Raw genomic sequence first — 24,254 nt, forward strand, 5'->3', positions numbered from 1 at the left:
CATGTTTTTATAGATTTCAAAAATGTTCTTTTGGTACTACAAATGTGATAAAATAGTCTTGCGGTATTTTTGTTTGTTTGTTTTGTTTTTTTTGGTAGCTTTGAGAAGTCCAAGTTTGGATATTGCTTCCCCCCCCAAATGTTGGACTTAGACGGAGTGGTCAGATTGAAGGTGTTCGGCAAATGCATCACAACGCCCCCAGGAGTCAGATGGCCACAGAAAGAGATCTCATGGCATGGAGTAGGAGAGTGGTGGTGAATGAGTTGCATCCAGGGGTTAGCAGGTTTGTTTATCCAAATGTGATCTGTTTCAAGCCAAATGTAAATTCAAACTATTCCACCCATGGAATGCTACATGGATAACATTCCCAACCAACTGCTCTCCGTAGATTTAGAAATATGCATGAAAATATTTAGGAGGTATATTTGCAAAGTTGTAGCCAATAACCTTAGCTTGTTATGCTTTTCTGCTCAAGAGTTCAGGAGGAATGCAGAGCTGCCAAAGGTGAATTAGAAGTCCACCTGTATACATCTGAAAAGAAGAGAAAACCTTCTTACACTTTGCAAAGGGTAAGAAATATGTATTTTTAGTAGTGTGATGTGTTTTACGAACAGAGCTACCTAGTCATGTGGAAGTGCAGTGCATGGATGAGACAGCAAAATAGGGAGGAAGTGTTTAGGTTTGTTCAGGATTGGAAAAGCCAAGCTGATACAGAAGAGAATTGCACTTGAACTGTAGTAAAACCAAATAGCCAGCATACAGCAGAATAAAGCTTACAAAGTAACTTTGAACCTGACAGTTGGGGGAGCTGAAGAATGTCTTATGTGAGATAACTCATCCTTTTAGGAAGAGGGTTGTGTGTTAGATCCACAAGAGGACTAAGGATAGGGTACTACTACATTGGGAATTAAAACTGTAAGTAACTATTACCATATTGTGTACCAATATGTCTCCCAGCTAGTTACTTGTATTATGGAGCAAGGGTGGGCAGGATTTTGTTTATGTTTCCTGGAGTAATTTGTTGGGGCTGTACACTGTTGAGGGAATGGGTTGCAACCCAAACTAAGTAAGCCCAATCCTCTTTTCTCTTTCTTCTTTATCCTCTCTCTGCCTCTCTTCCTTCCCATATAGTGGCCTTCTTGAACAGGTCTAACTGATAACTTGCAATGGGCTTTTGAAACTGGGGCAAGGGCCACAGGTTACCCGTACCTGTTTGAACCCATAGATTTGTTTACTCGTAAAATATTTGATGCTATTCCCTAACATATTTTTCATCTCTGGTATTGTGAAAGAGTGATTATCAGCCCGGCAGTGGGAGATTGTTGCGAAGAAACCAACGCAAGCGCCAGCATGCTTATCAAACACGCTCCACCATTGAACATAATACACAAGGTGCAAGGAGAGGTTCACATACCCAGGAAGACTCTGAAAGCTCCTCTGAGGTCAAGCATCTGACTTTTTTTTTTAAAACAACAACAAGAAGAAATCTCAGTCTTAAACTCTCTTTCTGAGATTAAGGCTGTTCTTTTGTTTTCCAAACAGTTTAATTACCACTTAAGATTGTTATAAATCCACGTTGGGTCAGGATGTATTACAACTAAGAATCAGTGTACGCTTCGTTTTAGAATATAACTCATTATGTTCTATGTATCATGATAACTTTGGTGCTCATGCAATGCCATAATATGCAGAAATAAGTAAGGAAAATTGGACATCTGGGACATTTTTTAATTGGTACTGACTTGTGCATGGGTGTTTTGTAACAACAAAGACTACTATCCTCTGTGAAGTTTGCTCACATAAATCATTGTGTTTAAGAGTTGTTGCCACATAATGGCAAGGAAACTGAACTTGGTATCTGGAAGTCCTTGACTCTAATCTCTTCTGCCATGAACTCTCAAAAAATGATTTTAAGAAAGATACTCTCGCACTTAAACTCTAGGAATACAAAGGTAGTACTGTAAGCACTGTAACTTTGGCAGGATACAGACCGCCCCTTTCCCCGACAGATCGGAGCCTCAGCGGCCACAGCAACAACCCCAGAGGCCCTGATCTGACGCTTTTCCAGGCCTCAGGGAAGTGGCAAAAAGCCGCTTCCTCGCGGCCTGGAAACGGGTGTCCTTGGAGCCGCCATTACCAGCCATGGTTACGTGCTAGGGTTGAGGGGCATCTGTAAAGGATGCCCTGAGGCAACCCTAGCACATATCCAAGCCAGTGCTGGTCTGGATACCACCTTTGAAACACTTGGAGCACTTGAGTGTGTTATATAGTAGCCACTGCTTCTGCTGATAGTGATCATTATCTAACTTCCTCAGAGAAATGCAAGTTGTTTACTCAAAAAATGTTCTCTGTTATGGATGTGGAACTCAGCCATTTCTGGAATGCTTGGATGTTCAGGCAAGGTACTCCTACACTTTTGTTCCTCTTGCATATCTAAGGTATGCAGCAAGGTTGCCTTTAATGGCTAGTAGTTTTTGATTTTACAGTTTGAGGGGGAGGCACACATTAGCACTCTTTCAGCTCAACCATTTATTGAAAGCATTCTTTTGCCCTGCATCCCTAGAAGGGTGTTGTTGAAAAGCTATCAGAGATGATGTTTTGCAAACAAAAAACCTTTAGGGTAAATTTTAAGTGACTGTAGCAAATTGCTGGAGGAGATGGACACAGTTTCACTTTTTCTTTGCTTTTCTTCTTATCTCAGGAAGATGATACAGCTGGCACAAGCGATGCCTCTGTGGATGATAATGTGGCTGCCTGGCAAAGTGAAAGCAGTTCGAGGTACTTTTGTAGTGATCTCTTTAAGGGCAGCATTTTTAAAAAATGCTTGCATAATTACAAGCGTGCCCAATACATGGAGGGTGCAGTGTATATGGAACAGTTTACTGTTGAATAACTGAGATCTTATAACTGGAAAGAGTCAGTTCATCTATGTGGTAGTCTAGTGTGGTCAAGTGCCACATTTAGCCATGTGCTACATGTAGCCCATTGGGAGGCCTAATGTGGTGCTTGACCACACTAGACTTCCTGACCAACCCAAACCCCCAAAATCTCCACTAAAATTTAAAAAAAAAAAACCCTGAAAAAAAAGAGACGGGCAAAAACTTCCTTAGGCAGATACTGCTTTACAACATTATTTCAGAAAGGGAGGGTTATTATGAAACAACACAAAAAGGTTCCATGTGCTACCTAAAAGTGACTAGGTCACTTATTTTTGCTCCAGAGAGTGGTCATAAAGGCTGTGTGGGGTCTTGGGACAGCCAAAAATGGTCTTCAGAATTTCAGAGGATGTCCATCCTTGATCTTTATTGAGCTGAAAGTAAACCTATGAGACATTACTGTTCCATTTATTCATCTACAACCCTGTACTGAATATCATTCTTCTAAGACTCCTATACATTTTTATTCAGAAATAAGAAACGTAGAGTATACTTCTGTTTAAACAGGATCCTGCAAATAGGTCCCCCCCCCCCCCCCCAGCAACCTTTTAATTTTCTAGAAATGTAGAAATCTGCCCTCTATTGAGCCAAAGCATTGGTCCATCTACCCACTATTGTCATTCCCGACTGGTATTTCAATGTGGGCTTCTATTAACATATTGGTCAGGCCAGAGGTGAAAGGTGACTACTAAAAAGACAGTGAATTCACTTTCACTTTGGGACAGTGAATTCATAATGGGTTTTACAGGAGCTATCCACAGTGTTGAACCTATTTTGGGAAAACTGGAGTAGCCCCCCAGTTTTCAGATTCACCATTCCAAAGCAATGGAGCCACTGACCACTTCTGAACAAGGCCCAACCTAGCTTAGCTTGTGAAATCAAAGGAAGTTGCATGTATTCACAGAAGTAAAAGTGATCCATAGGTTCCCTTTGCAACTTTTCCCCACCATCTCCCTTGTATGTTTTTCTCAGTATTTCATTGTGTGATGTTTTCAGTGATTCGTCCAGTGAATATTCTGACTGGACTGCAGATGCTGGAATTAATCTTCAGCCTCCAAAAAGACAAACAAGACAAGCAGCTCGCAAAATATGTAGCAGTTCTGAAGATGAAAATGTAAACGATACAAAGGGACAAGAAGAAAAACGCAAGAAACCTAAACAGACACGAAAAAAGGTGAGGGTTTTTTTTGGAGGGGGGGAGAGAAACATTTTTGATAAGACTTTTTTTCTTGGAAAGACTTAAATCAGCCGTTCATGAGTTCTGATTTATTTAAACCCTAATACTTCTCTATTTTAAGAAACCCGGTGGATTACTTTCAATAGACGGCGAACCCACCGAAGAATGGTTTGCTCCCCACTGGATATTGGACACTATACCACGACGTTCCCCCTTTGTCCCACAAATGGGAGATGAGGTACTTGTTCATTTATGTAGGTGCATTTGTCATCTTCTTCCCAAAAGAAAGGTTGCATCATAAAACGAAGGTGTCAGGTATTCTCAAACTAGCAAGTGAAAACTTGTTAAAGAAATAAAATGAAATGAAAACTTTGGGGCATTTATTTTCGGAATCTGACAGTTCATACATTTTAAAGCACAGCTGCTTCCTGAATCCAAGTTTGGTGTACGAATAACATTTTCTTTCTTACTTTATTTCTCTCTCTCTCTCTCTCTCTCTCTCTCTCAATCTTAGGCAATCTATTTCAGACAAGGACATGAAGCTTATGTGCGTGCAGTCAGAAAAGGAAAAATTTACAATGTTAACATGCAGAAGCAACCATGGAATAAAATGGACCTCAGGGTAAGTGGCACTTCAGACATTCTTTTATTGCCAGTTATCACAGGAATCTACCTTACTTTGTCCAACTGCTGTTTCACACACATAGTTCAGTATCATGAAGAGTGTTGGGAACCAGTCTTGTGGTTCAGGCACAGATCATTCCCAGTTTTATACTGACCAGTAGCCAGCCTCAGAAAATCCATGTTTGCATTTATTTTGTTTGCCTATTGTGAACTTGTACTGTATTTCTATTCTTCCATTTGTATTCTCAGTGTTTTCTTTCTTGCTCTCTTCTGCAGAGTAGCAGAAACAGCATAGTCACATTGAGGATAAACAAATAGGGAATCATGGATTGTTACTGTAAATATATTGATGGGAACATGGACATGAATGAGTGTATATGTGAGTTAAAGCAGAATGAAACAGTGTTGTGTTGATTGAGTAATTTTTTAATCTTTCTGTAAAAAACTCAGGGCCAGTGTACATTATTGTTTTCCATAGTAACTTAAATTGAAATGAAATGTCAGAATTCAGTTGAAAAAAAACGGGATGAAATTTGAGGTTTCAAGGATGTGCATTGCTTCCCAAATCCTAAATATCTTGACGTAAAGTTTCCCATGATGAGCTGCACCTGTTTGTTTTTCAAGTCATGTGCATGTTATATGCCTATAGAGTGCCACTAGCTTGTCAGTGCACAGAGGTGCATCTCATTTTTCTTCCAGAAATGGAAAATGGGGAAACATCCATACAATGGGAAAATGTTGTAGTTTGCCTCCTCTCCCTAAAGTGTCAAGTGCTAAATAAAGAGAATCCAACTGAAAAGAGGATCAAAATCAGTTGAAGTGATTTAGCTCAGTCCTCTTCATTTACTCTTTCCTAGCCACCCTGGGAAACCTGGCTATTTGGGCCCAGGTTCTCCCCATATGAATTCCCCACCAGCCTTCATCATATCCAAACAGGAGTGCAGAATGTTTCAGGCCAGACTGGATTTCCATTCACATTTATTAGTGAACGTATATCCATACTGAGGCCAAAGCTTGAAACATGACATTTTAAAGCAAGATGTTATAAAACTTGTCATTGTTAAACTTTGTCAAATTCTTCTTTTTAAAAAGTTTAGTGCGTTCTGCTATAAACAGTTTTATGTTGCCTTTAAGACTAAGATTAATTTTTTGTATGGGCTTGAGTGTACTACAGTCTTGCATAAATAGTATTCATATTTCAGGTATGCATAGGGGTAGCTGAGGATCCCATACCAGATAGGTAGTTAAATGGGCAGGCAGGTGGATCGGAGTGAAGTTGGATACAGATAGTTTATACATAATAAGCATAATATTGTAAAGTCATTCATTACATTTTGATTTTAGCAGAGAGAAAACAATCTTTAAACAGACCTGTAATTTGGGAGAAAAATTCCCTAACAATGCATTTTGTTGTTGCTGCTGTTGTGTGCCTCCACGTTCTTTTTAGCATATGGTAAAAAAAGGAGACCCTATCATGTATTTTCCTGGCAAGATTTGTTAATAGGGGGCTTGCGTGTGACTTCCCATATAGGGGGTTTCCACGAGTAAGTGGACATTTGATCCTGGTCTGAGAACCAGTATGGTGCTGGATTACGAGCCTGGTGATCAGAGTTCAGTTACGTACTTGGCCATGGAAACCCTCTGGGTGACCTTAGACAGGTCACACACTCTCAACTCCAGAAAACCCAATGATAAGGTTGCCATAAGTTGGAAATGACTCTGTGACACACAAAAACACCAGCACTCCCAGAGTCCCAGTCCAGCACTCAAGCCACGCTGACTCTCAATAAAGCCCTTTGGCCTCTCAAAGTAACTAGAAAAATAAATTCAGAGACATAGCTGTGTTAATCTGGAAAATCAGCATGCAAAGGGATCTTGTAGCACCTTTGAGAGAGAAAGAAAGAAAGAAAGAAGCTGGTAACATGAGCTTTTGTAGACTTGAGCCTACTTTCTCATGCATCTGAGGAAGTAGGCTCAAGTGTACGGAAGTTCATGTGACAAGGTGCTACAAGATCCCTTTACAAGAAGAAAGAATGACTAATTTCCCTCTCAAAGGTAGCAATGTTACATTATTCTTGTGTTATGTTATACTATATTACATGATTTGCAAAAGGACCATTGTTATGCCATTACAACCCTCCCAAAATATCATATGATACATGTATTATTGCTGGCAGATCATTCCTCCCAAACTCAGACCCAGGCTGCCATGTCATTATATGGTTTGTCTGGCCAAGATCAGTTAAGAAATTCCATATGGCCATGTGCAATAACGGGATGCTAGCAAACAGTCTTGGTATACTGCAAGTGGCATGGAGTTTGTCTGAGGTGCTGTAGACAAATGTCTCTTCTCAGTTCATTTGAGCAAATGGAAAAGCCTTTCTGTGTCTCTTATGCATTCAACTATTCTCCATGGTTCTGATTGCACTCTGTTTTAAAGAGTAAAATATCCATAATATACCCTATTCTGCTGGTGAGAAAAACGGAAGAGGTTACTTGTACAATGTACTTGTACATCATTCACAGAAGGAGTGCTCATTTTAACGCACACCATTTTTGTATGTGCTTCATATTTTGAAAAGTCACTGCCCTAAGGTTTTGACCTCAGTTGCTGTTCGACAAATAGGAACAAGAATCTGTGAAGATTGTGGGAATTAAGTACGAGGTTGGACCACCTACACTTTGCTGCTTGAAGCTTGCCTTTCTTGATCCAATCTCAGGCAAAATGACTGGTGAATCATTTTCCATCAAGTAAGTGGCTGAGTAAAGGCCTGCTTGACTGCTATGGTGATATCTGGCTACTATTTGCTTGCATTCTTCCCCTCTTCTTAAACCTCTCTCTCTAATAACATGTAGGAAAAGAAGTGCATGATATTTACCATTTTCCTTCTTCCTACATCATGATGGGGACATGAGTTCCTTTTTGTAAATATTTTTGGGAAGATGGTGGGGAGCAGCAGAAGCCATCCCTGTAACACTTAATTCAAAACTGAGTCTTGTCTCCAAATAGATATTTTCAGTTACTCCTCTTACTAGGCAGCTGTAGGTATGTACTACTACTACAATGAACTCGGAATAATAATTCAGGGCCTATGTAATTAGAAATGGCTTTAAAATGTTCATAGAAGACCTGAGCCTGTGGTTGTACTACCACTTTCTGGAGAGTTATTTCATTCCTATTTCACAGATACCATGATATGCCAGATGTCATTGATTTCCTTGTGCTACATCAGTTTTACAATGAAGCCAAAGAAAGAAAGTGGCAGATTGGTAAGTGTAGAATTTCTATTTGGTAGCTTCCTATTACACATGTAAAAATTATTACTTTTAGAATTGCTGCGTATGAGATATTGTGTGTTAATTTTTATAAGTTGTCATGCCTGTTTCTGGCAGGAGAAAATGAACAAAAATAAGATAAATATTCACAACTAAAACACTACTTTTGAGAATGTTTCTGCAGAAAATAGCATGTTCTAATTTTTCTCTTTTTTTCTACAAATATCTGCATGTATCATTCTGACTTTTCTGTTGCAGGGGATAGATTTCGCAGCATAATAGATGATGCATGGTGGTTTGGAACTGTAGAAAACCAACAGCCTTTCCAGTCTGAGTATCCAGATAGTTCCTTCCAGTGCTACAGTGTTCAGTAAGGATGGATATAATAAGATGGCTGTGTGAATTTTTGTGCATTTCAGAATGCTGAAATACCAATTGGGTTCTACAGCAGTAAATTTAAGAGTATATGGATTGATGACAATTATTTAATTTACCCATTCCTTAAACTGACAGATATAGTCTACCCCTGTTCCCACCTATCCCACATATCAGTCTATGGTGTATTAACCGGACAGTTGAAAATGATTTCTATCTGGATACAGGCATGATTTCTGCTTGCAAACATATTGCAAGGCACACTGAGGGGAACGTTCACTCTATCATAAAGCACATGCTGTGCAGGCAGAAGTTAGTGGGTTCATTGTGGTACCTCTAGTTGGAAGGATTTGGTAGTCTCTGCCTGAGACCCGGGAAAGCCACTACCAGACAGAATGGGCAGTATAAGTTACCTTTAGTGAGTTCTTATTCTGCAAAGTGGAGTGTGTGTGTGTGTGTGTGTGTGTGTGTGTGTGTGTGTGTGTATGTATATGTATATGTATATGTATGTATGTATGTATGTGTGTGTATATATATATATATATATATATATATATATATATATATTACAATGGCTCTATAAATAAATGATTATACTTAGTATTTCAGTTTATAAAGTAGACATGTTCCAGCCTTCTAGGTGTTACTAGACTCTAGCTTCCAACATTCATCATCATTGACAGGGCTGATGGGAGTTGTAGTCCAACATTTTCTGGGGAGCCACACAATCCTCACCCCTTATGCAGCACTTTACAGTGTTCAGAGTAGGTCTGATCTACACATACATAAAATAAGCCATATTGTAAATGGGCTAGGATGCTGAGACTAAGGAAGAAAACTCTCTTGCAATGCAATCTGGGCAGGCATTTTTGACTGTGGCAGGGTGTAAAAGAATTAAACCTGCACTACACATGGTCCTAAAGCTGCTCAGGCTTTCCCGATGCTACAGTTTGTAATCATGTTCACGAAGTTAACCTTGGCCCTATCGTACTGTTCTGTACTAGATCTACTTATATTTTAAAGTAATTTAAACTCATGTGTTGTTGTTTTTTAACAGCTGGGACAATAATGAAAGAGAAAAGATGAGCCCCTGGGATATGGAGCCAATTCCAGAAGGAAGTAAACAATAATTTCTGTCTCACTTTCCCCCCTCATCCCATGTCAGTGTTTGTAATTTTCACACTTAGGTGGCATAGTAGGATGCAGGTTCTAACTGGACTCGCCCTTCTACCCCCTGTTTTCTACAGTAGCCTATCCAGAGGTGATTGGGGCTGGAATTCCCGTGACATCAGAGGAGCTGGCATCCCTGTTGTACAAACCACAGGAAGGCGAGTGGGGTTCCCATTCCCGAGATGAAGAATGTGTGCGGGTCCTTAGGGGCATAGATCAACTGTTGTCCTTAGGTATGGCAAAATTTAGTTGGACTTGTAAAGATGATACTATGGGTCTGCTGGGCCACAGTTAATGGTGAAGAAAGTGCCCTTTCACACAACACAATTCCAGCTTAATATTTGCACCTTAACTGCCACAACTGCATCCTGGGGAATCCTGGAGTTTGTAGTTTGAGGCACTAGTCTGACTGAAAACATTATGTACCTCCCCTTAAACTGAAACATAGGATGCCACAGGATGTTGCCATGCCAGTAAAGGTGGAATCATAGTGCCATCGTTGTGTAATGTGAAAAGCCACCTGGTTTATATATATGCCACCCACAGACCATCAACAATAACAAAAATGAACAAAAACCAGACAATCATTACAGGAGCTGTCAATGCAAAAGATTAGCATTTTAGGCCTATTACCAGTTACAATATTTAAACAGTTGGTAACATTAACAGTAGCTAGAGAATTGTTTAAATGATAAAAGCTCCATGTCTTTTCAGGTTTTGAGATGGATCTTAGGTTTTTTTGTGATCAATTAAACTTCACCAATGTGTTTTATGAGGTCAGGGTTTCACTAAATGAAATAAAATCCAAAAGGCACATAGGAACTTTTGATATTGGATGCCTTGACAGAAATTCACTGTAGTATGGGTGTTCTGCATTACAGCTTGGAGGTGCAGCAACAAATATATTAGTAAGTTAATGAGATATATGCCTACCATTTTGAAGTAAAGCTTCTGACTTCTGTCGTTTCACCACTGCCATAACTGTGATAGGTTCATCTTTTTTATCTTCTCTTTCAGATATTTCTAACCCATTTGCTGTCCCAGTGGACCTTAGTGCCTACCCTTTGTATTGCACTGTTGTTCCTTATCCAACTGACCTCACCACAATAAGGAGAAGGCTTGAAAACAGATTTTACAGGTCAGGTTCTATTATGTGTTGGTGAATTGTGTGTTAGTAAATATCTCAGCTTTATAAAGAAGTTGTTAAATTTTGGCACATTACATTTGTTGTAGCATTAGCAAAATTTTTGTTACCCTTCAGTTCCACAAAACCATATGTACACAGAATACTGTAACATAAAGGCTAACATCTTCAATATCTAAATATGTTCCCTGACAATTGTGCTACTGAAATAAGTGAGATTGTGTAACAATTAACCTGTTCCCCTTTGGCTTGTGAGTCTGATCTTGACTTAATATATAGTTGATGTTCAGCTTCTTGTATTGTGCTAAGATTTGTATCACAGAGGGTTTTCTCATTTTGGGTTATCTCACTTTTTATAAGAGTAATGAGAAAAATTGCTCTTCTAATTGTCTAGTTGGACTTAGCATTTGCTAACAAGTGTGAGGGTCTTCTTTATCGCATTCCGCTTTTTCCTCTTTTCTTAGATCAGGGATGGGCAGTCAGGAGTCCAATTTCTTACCTTAAGAACTTTCTGAAGGATGCAACTACCCTATTCAGTAAGCTCAGTACCTCCATTTCCCTCTGTAGTCCTCAAAATGGTGAACAGAAGTCACACCACTTTCAGTCACCATTTTGAGAGGGATTACTGGGAAAAATGGAAATATTTTGAGGCAGTGGGAATATTCTCTCTCTGTGTGTGTGTTTTCACATAGTGGAGGATTTTCTGAATAGTTTTCAGGCAAAAATCGTGCCATTTTTTTGGCCTTTAAAACACCAATGTTACATGTGGAGCTTTGGGATGGGTGCTTCTGGGGCTGCAAAAGTGCAGTTTAGAGATCACATACACCCCCATGGGCCTTACTCCCATCCTGTCCTAAATGTTTCTTGTTGTCACTTTTTAAATGTCAGTGTTACATTCAGTGTACATGAATAGCCCAAGTACAGCTTTGTATTAAAAATGATTTCTGTTGTAGAAAAGATATAACACTTATCTCTTTCCAGGAGAATATCAGCTCTGATGTGGGAGGTACGATACATAGAACACAATGCTAGGACTTTCAATGAGCCCGATAGTCCTATTGTTAAAGCAGCCAAAATTGTAACAGATGTCTTACTTCACTACATTGGGTAAGCAATCTGTTTCTTTGTGATATTCCACTGTTGAGAAATGTATTTTCCTAAAATTTGTCTAATAAGCAGAGTATTTCCTGACTCATGTGCATGTATTGTGTATATATAATTTTATGCCAACAGGTAACTTCCTCTTCCATCAACTCTGGATCATGTCAAGTTCTAGTGATAGAGATATGTTTCTTCCATGACCTTATCATTCCATGTAGTCTTGATAAGGTGTTATATCTGACATGGGGATACAGAAACTAGGGCTACATCTGCACTGCAGAAATAATGCAGTTTGACACTGCTTTAACTGCCATGGCTCAGTGCAATGGAATTCTGGGAATTCTAGTTTTGTGAGCATTCGCTGTCAGGGAGCTATGATGCCAAAATACAGTACAAATCCCAGGATTCTATAGTTTTGAGTCATGGCAGGTAAAGCAGTGTCACTACATTATCTCTGCGGTGCAGATGCAGTCTGTGACATACCAATAGCACCTGAATAAGCCTTGGCAAGAATAATGTTGTTTTCACAAGTTCCCTGGCATTTACTTCTCTGGCAATAGTGCTGATAACACTGTTACCTTTTAGGGATCAGAGTTGTACAGATATTCTGGAGATCTATAATAAAGTGAAAGCAGAAGACCTGAGCAGCACAGATGAAGAAGTGGTAAGATGGAAAAGGCTTTGACAAACTTTATTGGAAATAATTATTGGTGAACAACCTGAGTACTGTGCTCAAGTTTCTTTTCTTAATCATGAGGACTAGTCACTTTTTTGATTTTTCAAACCCTGGGAATCTCAAGAAGCTATACTCCTAGCACTATGCTATCTTTGGCATTGCACAGAGAATCTATATATTCTCATCAAATTTCGACTCTGTTCTTTTTGTTACAGCCCAGCTAGCACAGGCGGACTCATGTGGATTTCAGCTAGCATGGCTAACCATCAACTAATATGAGAACTGTACTGTAAAATATATGGGGTACACCAGGTTGCTAATGCCTGAGTGAGGCTTTCTTTAAAATACTCAAGTCATCTGAAGACAGTGGGAAGGGCAGGGAACTGTCTAATTAAAAAGACTGTATGTACAGTGCTGTGTAAATTTACAGCACTATATAAATAAAGCATAATAATAATAATAATAATAATAATAATAATAATAATAATGGTGAGTGTAGCAGCTCTCAGTGTTATCACAGCAGATGATTTCTCTCTTTTGCTCACTTGCTCTCAGAATTAACCATTAATATCAGGTTAATTATTGGACCAGATTCCATAGTACTGGAAATCATTCAAATCCATAGTTTTGTTTTGTAAAGAGTTTTCAAGATTAGCTTTTCTTTCTCACATAATGGAGTAATTACACTTTCCTTCAGGTGGCAGAAGCAGATGCAGATTCGGATGGTCCAGGAACCTCATCTGGGAAAAGAACCGTGAGTGCTGCTTAGTTACTATTCAGGGCCAACTTTTGGATAAGACTCCAAAAATCAGGTTTAATCGCATGTCACTGCTTCTAATCCTTTGAATTTTCTGTGACCATTGATGACTTTTGTTGGTTCAGTGATTGTCATGGTCTTCAGGATGTGAATCACAAAACTAATCTATAAAGCATAGAGCTCTTTAGAAAAAATGGATGAAAGAATTACTCATCAGTCCATTTCTCTTCCTTTACCACACTGGAGCATTCCAGGTGTCTGTGTGGAAGATAACCAGTAGTGATACTATATCATTGGGTACAACTACTGTAGAGGATAGCACCATGTTGAGCAAAACAGAGCTATGAAGGCTGAACACAAGCTTTCTGCTTGCTTTTAAATGACAAGACACAGAGAGCCAGACACATGGGTGAATTCAGTTGCTGTCTCTTATTGAAAACCAGTGATCTTATGAAAGTTGTGCTTAAGACTCAGACTTGCCATTTGTTGTCATTCAGGGGCCTAGGCCAGAGGTTCAAAAGCTATTTTGGGAGGCAACAAATCCCCAAATAACTCCAACCAGTAAAGGAGATTTTGGGAAACTGAGGTTCCAGGACTAAGTAGGATCTCAGTCCCATTCACTGTGAGGCAGTTTCTTTGGATAACAAAGACTTGGCAGGAGAATGGTCTAGGAAGTATCTCCCTCGCCTCTCTAGAACAACAGTTCTTTTTGCCTTCCTTGCTGAATTGCTACAGGTTTAGAGTGATAGTCAGTGTTAAATGGTTCATACGAAATTGTTTTCTTGTTTACAGGCCTGGTTAAAAAATTTCACTAGCTTCTGAGCCAGCGATAATAAGACAAGAAGAAAATCTTCTATGTACAGCTCTTGTAGGACTGCATGTGTACTGCAATATAATTTTGTCATGTTTTTTTCCTTAGGGAGTTAGGGATTTTATTCACTAGGATCAGGACTTTTTATGTGGTAACTCCAGAGATTGGTAATTCTCTACTTAGAAATCTTTGTTCTCCCCAGGTCACCTTTCTCCAGCAAGAAGTATATAGAACTAGTTCTTGGAAGGCTGTAGGGGTGCAGCACAGCAGATAGTACTTCTTGCTGGGAAGAAGGTTCTCATAGCAAGCTTGAGAGATCAGTCCTATAACTCTGTTCCTAGAAGTACTCTCCCTTGGCTTCATATCTCAGTTAAAATAGGATGTTTTTAAAAGCAACCAGTGCATGGGATCCCTCAGTTTGTATGTCAAGTTCAGGTGTAAAAGTTTCATGGTCTTCAAACTATGACTCTGACAGGCAAAGACAGATGGGTTGTTTTCATTTGTACCGTTAAAGTATTATACACAGAATTGTGAACCAGATGGCATATGCACATTGCAGATAAATTTAAAAAAATACAGCAGGCTGACAGCTGGCCCTGTAATTATATAGGAACTCAACAGAAGCTTACTATGTTGAGAGACATCTATCTCTTTCTGTCACAGCCATGCTGTGTTGCTGTCATCTTAGATGGAAGAACAGATCTTTAAAAAAAAAAATGACCAAACTACATTGTTCCCCTTTTAAATTCTTTAAGGTAAAGCGGCAGATGAAAAAGCATCCCTCCAAAGTACATGCCGATGCCTGGAAAGACCAGTGCAAGCAGTTGTTGAGCTTGATCTATGAACGTGAAGACTCTGAGCCATTCCGTCAACCCGTTGATCTCTTTTCTTACCCTGTAAGTTTTGTCATGTTTTGGTTCAGAGCAGAAGCATAAAAAGTTATGTAGCAGCCCCATCACCCATCAAGCTTTGTCCCACAGCCTTCTCAGAATCCAGTGTTCTGCTATGTATTGCCCAAATTATTATTATTATTAACCTTTATTTATAAAGCGCTGTAAATTTACACATATGTCCAACCCTTCTTGAGAGCCTATTATAAATATATATTAAGCACAAGATTGTTGTAATTGAGTCCTACCTTTGGATACTGTGTTGGTATACTATAGTTGTGGTTCATGATTAACCTGAATAAAATGTTGCTCACAGGATTACCGAGATATTGTAGACACTCCAATGGACTTCAGCACTGTGAAAGAAACTTTGGAAGCGGGTAATTACACAAACCCACTTGAATTCTACAAAGATGTTCGCTTGATATTCTGCAACTCCAAAGCATACACACCTAATAAAAAATCAAGGGTAAGATGCAAAAGAGTGGTAGGTAACTGTGCAATAAAACATGAAAGAAATTGGAATACAGTCTTATATTTTTGATTCAAGCCTGCGTTAAAGTCATTTGCCCTGATTCAGATCTGTATGTGCACACATCACCTGAGCTGTGGGTAGTGCTCCTTTCTCTTTGCAGGAGCTCCATGTTCCACATATAGTTTCAATCTTGGCGCTGTCTTCTCTCACACCTTGAACCGTGAAATTTTGGGTGGTGATAGAATCTATGCCCATAGCAAATTCACTGAGGCAGTTGCTTCACGATTATTATAGAAAAGTGGGAGGGAGAAAAGCCATAGCTTCAAGATGAGTCTTGCATATTGTTTTGAAGTCACAGGCCAGTTAATAAAAACTAATATATTTAACTTGATTCATTCACTCCTGATGGAAACAAATCATCTTCATTTAAAGGATGTTGGGTCATAGAAAAGAGAGAGAAATGACCAGTCAGATGGACCAAGAATACCTCAAGATTTTTTAAAAAACTATATTTATCTCTATAGTTGCATTTTAGTATTTTTAATGCACATTTTGTGTCATATTGATCAGTGTTGCTTCATATTAAATTAAATGTGAATACATTTATTGAAAAACTGAGAGAGATGTCTGGGCAGACAGCAAGATTGGTACCTTGTATTTTGGCTTCTTTATTTCTGTATAAACAGCCCCATTTCCATTATGTTCTGAAAGTTGGAAGATGACTGATCTTCTTCCTTTATTTCTCACCGTTCATAAATTTGGTAATTTTTGCTAAACTGATTGTAATAATGTTAGATCCCTTCATCCAAGGAGATCAGACTAGTGTACATCTGATTTATCCTTTCAACATAGAGAGACTGAGACTTGCTCAGCATTCAACAGACTTTCTGGCAAAGCCAGGATTTGAACCTAGTTCTTTTCAGTCTAAATATAACCTGTCAGGAAACACTGTACCAACTCGGATCTGACCATGTATTTCTTCCATACCACCCCAGATCTACAGCATGACACTCCGATTATCTGCCTTATTTGAAGACCATATTAAAACCATCATTTCCGAGTACAAGTCAGCAGCGCAATGCCAAAAGAGACAAAGACCAAGGTTAAAGTACCGAAAGCGACTCCAAAGCAGCAGCAGTTCTTCCTGCAGTAGCAGAACACCCAGGTAACTACCTGCCTACCAGTGCTGTCTAGCCTCAGATCAATAGCTGTATAATATGCTTGTTTATGTTTATGCCACCCAACCAGGGACCTCATTAATTGGCCTTTACAGCTTTTTACATACTATAGTAACATAAGTGAAAATATGTTCTCAGGGGAAAAGAGAGGAAATGATATACCATGTTGGAGTGTATAAAACATATTCAGCTACACAGAAAACCACAACTTATCTTAGTGGGTAAGATTTATGGGTCAGACTTATGTCTATCCTTCAGTCTTCACGAAAATGAGAGAAAAATATTACCATCCCATGCATCCCTTAACTCTTGAGGAGTGTGTTTTTGGTGCTGCTTGGAATAAAGGTCTTTAGACAACACTTATTTTACATGAGACTTGGATGATTTCTTGTTAAAAACAATTTCTTCATTTGTTTCCCATATCTCAGTCCAAAAAGAAAACAAAAGCAACTGAAGATGCAGCCTAAAACAAACCTTAATACCTCATTGCCTGTAACTAGGACTAATTCTTCAGTTTCATCTCATGGTAAGTGTAATTGGTTTTATATGACAATAACATTGATTATCATTCAAACAATCCAGACTGAAGAGTTGCTACCTTGTCTTGCTCTTTATGAATGACTAAGAAGCAATAACTTGAGCACACCTTCCCTTCAGAAAGTGTATACAGTATAGCCTTTTACACTTCAACTTCTATCTCTTGTTTCTGGCCAATACCCTTCACCCTCAAAGACCAAGTTCTGATCCCATACCAGTTCAATCCCAGAAGCCTGGGTAGACAGAGGGAATGTCCTATTTTATCCTAATTCTGGTACTGACATAGATGTGGATGTGGTAAAGGAAAAGGGACTACCCTTTTCTGCACATTCAGTGCAGGTAAGCTTCATGATATACAGAGGAATATGCATTATTTTCTTTCAGCATCCTCCATTTGATAGATTTTTAAAGTTATTTTTGACATCCCAAAACATAAAGTCTCATAACAGTACAAAGTCAGTTGCTGCCCATGTACTGTCTGGCTTCCATCTTTTCTTTCTTTGATTTGCATATGCCCCACACCTTTGATTTTGAGGCTGTATGTCTGTCCATATGTATATATCTATTTTAGCCAAGTGAGGAGGTGTCAAGCCATTAGAGTAGTGGTTCCTTGATTGGATGCTAAGATGCCGTTAGGCTACAACTCCTACAATCCCCAGCTATTGGCCATGATGACTGTGACTTCTGGGAGTTGAAATCCCAACAGCATCTGGAGATCCAGGTTTGTGAACTATTGCATTGAAGCAGTGATTCCCAAACTCTGGCCTTCCAGGTATTTTGAATTTTGCCTCCCAGAATCCCAGACCATTGCCAAAGATGGCTGTGGCTTCTGAGAGGTGAAGTCCAAAATACCTGGAGGACATGAAACCATTGTATTAAAGGAACAGATTAGAATGCCTGGGCTCCTTTCAGTCCAGCAGTCAATTCTCATGCAGGCTATGAGAGTTTAAGACCTCAGTAGTCTCTTCAGGAATGAAAACCAAATTGGACTGTAATGCATTCAACAGAGATGTCTGTTTCTTTTTTTATTATTTATGTACAACGCCATGTACTTGGATGGCACTATGTCAATATAAGAACAACAGTTAAAAGAAAGGATTAAATCGAAATCTTGCATTGGAAATGTAATTTGTTTAAAGATACTCTCCTAGCAAGGATTTGAAGCATCATTACCCTCCTTCTGTTAAACTGAATTAAGGCTGTATTTTCAATTTCAAATCCATGTATTAATATTTTCTCTGAATGGTATTAATTTGCTTGTAGTGCCATCCTGGTGATGTTCTCTCTAAAGTTTCAGATACCACAGAAGAATTGCCTGGCTCCGTTGATGCTGAAGAGATGGAAAGTCATCCTTCTTCATCTGGCTCAAATATCCAGAATCGTAGTGGAAATGATACTGAACCAGGGAAAAATAGACCAGTCAAAAATAAATCAACACCAGTTAAACAAGGTAGGAAATGGAGAAATCAAGGTTCTCTATTTGGCTGTTTCACTATGGTTGCATTTGGTTACAGAGGCACTGGAGTCTTCTGTTTTCAGCAGTATGTGTGATGTTAAACTGTGCTTCAGACAATAAAATGGAATGAGGAACGCCCCTAATCCTGTTTATTTGTCATATAAATATCTGCTACTCATTTCTATAGCCACAGGACAACCAATAATGTGGCAGAATTTGGGAGGAAGGTAAGCTGGGCATCCTCATAGTAATTATTGGCCCCAGTGCCTTGGCAAGGCTGTGACACACACACACACACACACACACACACACACACACACACTTTCTAAGCAAGAACGTGTCAACTAAAAATAGATTGTCATATTTTTAACATACATATTTTTCAGGATCTGGAACTGTTGTGTCACTGTATAGTTCTAAAACAAAATTATCCCAGGTGGCAGAGATGTCGTTATGATGATTTCCAAAATGATTTAGTATCATACATATTTTTGCTTCTGGGACATTTAGGCCAAGTTCTGTAGCGGCACTAAAGCAAATCTGTATATTTCTTTGTCAGTATATGTATATATTTATTTTAATTTCTATAGATCTGCCTTCTAATAAGCCCCTGACAAATGGTGATGGGAGAGAGCTCCGGGCAGCGACCAAGCGAAAGCTGCCAAGTGCATCAGACGATGATGAACACACTGATGAAGAGAAGGAGAGAGAGCGGAAAGAAAAGCCATGTCTATCCACCTCAGAAAGTGGCGATTCACGATCGAGCTCAAGTTCTGAAAGTAGATGTGCCTCTGATTCAGATTCTGAATCAAACTCTAAAACAGATCAGGACTACATAGATGGCGATCATGACTACAGCAAATCGGTTCAGGTGAAGCCGAGAAGAAAACTCCGAAGGAACGTCTCCAAAGGCCAGAAAAACTGGCAGGGTAGAGGGACAGCGAGGAGAGGGAGATGGGGCCGATGGGGTCGGTGGAGCAGAGGGAGCCGAGGCAGCCGGGGAGGAAGAGGCTGCGGCAGAGGAAGAAGAAGAGGCAGAGGAGGAAGGAGAGGCCGAGGGAGAGGAACTTCCAGAGGAGCCTCCAGAGCCAAACGCCGGCGAATGGTGGATGATGAATTTGAGAACCTTTTTGGGGGCCGCTTCGGTGAGAACACATTTGGGGGGCGATTCAGTAGGCCCCCTCGAATTAAAACAAGGAATGAGGGGAGGCGAACAGTTTTGTATAATGACGATTCAGACAATGACACTTTTGTGCACACTGAGGATCCCCTGAACCTTGGTACGTCCAGGTCAGGCAGGGTACGGAAAATGACCGAAAAGGCCAGGGTCAGCCACCTCATGGGATGGAATTATTGACAGACTGGAATGATGGAACTGGACAAATGGTGTTAGGACTTCAAAGGCTTTCTACTGCAGGGATATTTGCCAGAAAATCTACTAAGAAAATTGTGGAGGGACTCCACTCACATTTTTTCTGTGGTGCTTTTCCATTTTGTTCATATGGTTTTTGTGTTTTTGAAGACTTCTGATTGCCACACTTTTGGGGCCAAAAGAAGCCCTACCCATGTGTTCTGTTATCTGCAGATATGTTTCCCCACACTACACCCTGAATTGGTCACAGCACTGTGACATCTGAATCATGTTTTTGAAGTCTTTCCTTGTTCTTTTTGTGTATGAGTGTGGGTGAGTGTGAGCGTGAATGCGTGCGTTATAGAAACAGCACCTTCTTACAGAATTTTTAAAACATTGTCTGCCTTGAATTCCTTACTTACCATAATAACTTTTGCACAATACACCGATCCTAAAGGCAGCTATAAAATGTTTACAGTTTCTCTATTGTGTGCAGGATCTGGATTATGTTAATCTTCCCAGGCCAAACTTTCATGAATTTGTGATGAACATTACTACGTTCCTATTTGGGTAACTTGATAATGCTTTTTCCACTGGGTTTTAATTCATAATTCCAAAAGAAGAAAGGATTGGTGCCTTGTAAATATGTAGCAAATCTTTGATGTGAGATGTCTAACATGTGTTAACATTAATATAAAGAGAATACTTGAGAACTATGAATATCTAGACACACCGGTGCCAAACGCAAAAATGGACTTGCATCTATAATCTTTTTTGCCACTCTTCATCTCTTTACAGCATTATTGAGATTGCCACTCGGATGTTAGCATCAGGGTTTGAAATGGCCACCTTTCCCCAGACATGGTTCGTCTAGTAGCTTGGCTATCTCTTGACTTGCAAATAATATAACCTTTACAGAGATAGCTCATTTTGTTTCCTTCAGTAATGGGGCCACAGTAGGTTATGTGGCTGGAGTGGAATCACTCAGTAAGGCGCTAAATAACTATGACAATCATACTCAGTATGTTTTTCACAGTTTTGCTGGTTAGAGAGTCAGTTGTTCTTGCGTACTCCCCCACATCACCACATTGTGTTTGTTTTTATTTAGCAATCAAAATGTTAACAAATTTCTTTTACGCCACTGTATTTTTGCCAACTCCTGTGTCTCAGTGCTGTGTTTTTTTTTTGGTTTTTGTGTGTGTGTGTGTTCAACAGTTGTAACATCTCAAGTGTCTAGGAAACAATTTATGCCTTCACATCCAAAGACTTCTAAATGGTGCAGGAGCTCCTGTATATACTCAGAACTCCTTTGAATGGCTTTTTCATTCACTTCAATGGAGAAACCTGAGTGGGTAGCTTTTATTTCTCTTTGTATTTGATAGGCTTTCCCCTTTGGCATGAACAGGGAGGCTCATGAATATAGAACATCTGCATGTAAGTTTTTGCATGGGTGTGATGGCATATCTTTTACTGGAAAGATACATGTCTTGTAGCAGCGTCCGATGGGTATATCAAAATGTATCATACTGTAGGGATCCTAGAGTTGAAGAAGTATTATTTTCTTGTCATTCTAGGCGGAAACCTATTAATGTTCTAAATATGCTTTCCCCCTCTTCAGACAACCCCCCCTCTTTTTTCCTCTTTGTGGACAGTGTCATAATTTACATATAAAACATTACACAGGAGAATTGAGGGAGTACAAGAGAGAACCAGAAAGCCATGGTAAGATGATGGATAATATTGCATATAAATATTTTTTAATCTTACAGATAAACCTTTTGCCAGAGGTATTTGGTCAGTACTGTTCATGAAATGATAGCAGGATTGCTTATATGCTATGTATAATAAAATAACATGCACAACTTTGATTCCACAAGTAAAACAATATTTTTTAAAAAATCAAGTCATATGGATAGTCATTTGCCAACTTGCTAGAAATTGCTAAGGCAAAAACAGAATAATGGTATCAGTGAGTAATAAAATGAAGAGAACCAAGCATTTATATGCATTCTATTTGTACTTATAAACCAGATAGATGGATTTGGCACACAGTTGCTACAATTCAGACACATATTCTGCCCGTGGAAAGACTGAAGCATGCATGGATTTCCCTTTAGCCTAAATTGCTGCAAGCTTTTTGTTCCTATATCCAAATGGCTTAGTCCCTTTATTGATATAAGTGGAACAGTTTTAATGGCATGTTCCCCATATTTGCATTTGAGACAATAAAAAGCTCTAACTCGGGATACGAGTAAAGAGTACAGCATTCCAAGTATATGTACTGGGTGTATGTTGAAGTGATGGCAGCTTCTCTAGAATAACATCGCTATTTTAGTTTCAAAACATTCAATTGGTTACCCTTAGATGATGAGAACAAATAATGTTATGTTAATGAACAAAATTTTGGCCCTTAGAATTGCACCTTTTTATTTTATTTTTTTATTCTATAAAAACTCTTGCTTCGCTTTATTTTTGGGGCATTCTCCCTTGGGATTGGAAAACTGATACCTTTTCCTTTCTTAAAATTTAGATGATGGGTGGAATACAGTTGGTTTTGTAATGTTTACCTTATGTGTTGCAGAGACGATGGCAACGACAAATCACGTTGAAATTTGGTTATCCGGATAGTTTTGTGTGACAATTCCTACTTGTCCTCGTGTGCTTGTTTCATCCTGTAGATGTTCAAGGATGTCAAGTGTTGTTGGTCACCTCAGTATGTGGTTGATTGGACAGTGTTTCTTTTCCAGTGTTGAAATGAGATAGGGATATGGCCTGGAAGGAGCAAAAGAGTTTAGGACACATTCTCCAATAGACAGCTGTCATGTCCTCCCAGATTAGGCTTGCATTGCTTTATTCAATGCATGTCATGTTCCTTATCCTTTTCTATAGCTTCAGATACTCCAGTATCACTTGTCCTGTGGATGTTTTGCATGATACTGACTGCATCCTAGTGGCCTCAGAACTGGGTGTCAGTAGTGATGGCAGCTTCTTCTATAGAAGGATGAGCTCTAGGGGAAAAGAAATCCAGATAATGTCACATTAAATCATTGTAGGGTGGATCAAGAAAACAATCTACAATTCCTTTTCAAAGGCATAGTCAGGATTCAAGCTTGGAAAAGTTGCTTTTGGGGACCATAACTCAGAATCCCTGAGTGCTGCATCCAGAACTCTGGCCTTTGTTGCTCTTGCAGAACCTTAAGCAAAACAAATGCTTAATACAGCAGCATATTGTCTTCAACCAAGAATAGAAAATGTACTGACTGTTCTAGTATGACAACTGGATAACACTGGTTTTGAGATCTTTATACATGTAGCCAGATTGTGCGGTAGAATCCAAAGGTGATAGAGCAGGCTATATTTTGATCAGCTACAGATGGAGAAAAACATTTTTGAATGCCCCCTCATGCTGAAAACACACAAACGCACACACGCAACATGGTATCTGGAAGAAAGATCTGGTCTACTCTCAACAGCTATACGTTTCTCCTTGCAGGAAGGATTTTTTTATTCTTTAAAAAATATATATATGTGCTCCTAAAAGTACTACAGCTCTTTCCACTGCCTCATCTGTTCCATGACCAGGCTCCATACCTATTTCAAGCTTTGGTAGAGCTGTGGTCAAATTACCTGAACATGGTGAGCGTCTTGTGCATCATCAGCTAAGTCAAAATAACATTGTTTTGTCCTACAGATTTCAGTAGTTTTTTGTGGGTTTTTCGGGCTATGTGGCCATGTTCTAGAAGAGTTTATTCCTGATGTTTCACCGGCATCTGTGGCTGGCATCTTCCTCTCTGAAGATGCCAGCCACAGATGCTGGTGAAATGTCAGGATTAAACTCTTCTAGAACATGGCCATTTGGCCACATAGCCTAAAAAAACAAAAACAACTGGGTGCTGGCCATGAAAGCCTTCGACTTCACATTGGATTTCAGTAGGTTTACATTCTTAGATGAATGAATGGATGATGTGTGTTCAGACAGTTTTTTAGATTCCTTAGTTCTTTTGCAGGGTGCGACCAAACAATGTTCTAGTCTGAGAATGAGGAATAAAACAAGATGTTCCTCAGTGGGGAATGAGACAAAATATGTCTCCTCCACTGGCTCCCTGTAAGGCCATGACTTTATTGACTCTTGGTCTTCATTGATTTTGATCCTCTCTACAATCTCTTTACTTCTGTGATGTTTGACCCTCAGCATTGAATAGCCTACTTCCGTTGAGTCTTAAGATTTTGTTTTACGCCATGATTTTGGCATGCTTCTACAATCATTCTCTGTGTGTATTTCTGCGGCACTGCCATCTTCTTATTCATCCCATTAGGCTG

General features: G+C 39.3%; 1 protein-coding gene across 1 annotated transcript in view; it reads left to right on the forward strand.

Moving 5' to 3' along the window:
• The window catches only part of BRWD3 (bromodomain and WD repeat domain containing 3), a 46,878-nt gene extending 23,177 nt beyond the window's left edge, over positions 1–23,701 (forward strand). The window contains 23 exon segments of the mRNA XM_042479220.1: positions 99–130; positions 132–283; positions 476–569; positions 1,293–1,442; positions 2,702–2,778; positions 3,933–4,110; positions 4,235–4,351; positions 4,628–4,735; positions 7,364–7,488; positions 7,925–8,007; positions 8,272–8,383; positions 9,446–9,507; positions 9,636–9,791; positions 10,576–10,696; positions 11,684–11,809; positions 12,389–12,467; positions 13,177–13,233; positions 14,803–14,943; positions 15,254–15,406; positions 16,408–16,577; positions 17,019–17,116; positions 18,419–18,577; positions 19,174–23,701. Coding sequence (XP_042335154.1) covers positions 99–130; positions 132–283; positions 476–569; positions 1,293–1,442; positions 2,702–2,778; positions 3,933–4,110; positions 4,235–4,351; positions 4,628–4,735; positions 7,364–7,488; positions 7,925–8,007; positions 8,272–8,383; positions 9,446–9,507; positions 9,636–9,791; positions 10,576–10,696; positions 11,684–11,809; positions 12,389–12,467; positions 13,177–13,233; positions 14,803–14,943; positions 15,254–15,406; positions 16,408–16,577; positions 17,019–17,116; positions 18,419–18,577; positions 19,174–19,940 — 3,317 coding nt within the window. The 3' untranslated portion in view covers positions 19,941–23,701.
• Positions 23,702–24,254: the final 553 nt, after the last annotated feature.

This window comes from Sceloporus undulatus, chromosome 7, assembly GCF_019175285.1.
Source record: "Sceloporus undulatus isolate JIND9_A2432 ecotype Alabama chromosome 7, SceUnd_v1.1, whole genome shotgun sequence".
Classification (NCBI taxonomy): domain Eukaryota; kingdom Metazoa; phylum Chordata; class Lepidosauria; order Squamata; family Phrynosomatidae; genus Sceloporus; species Sceloporus undulatus.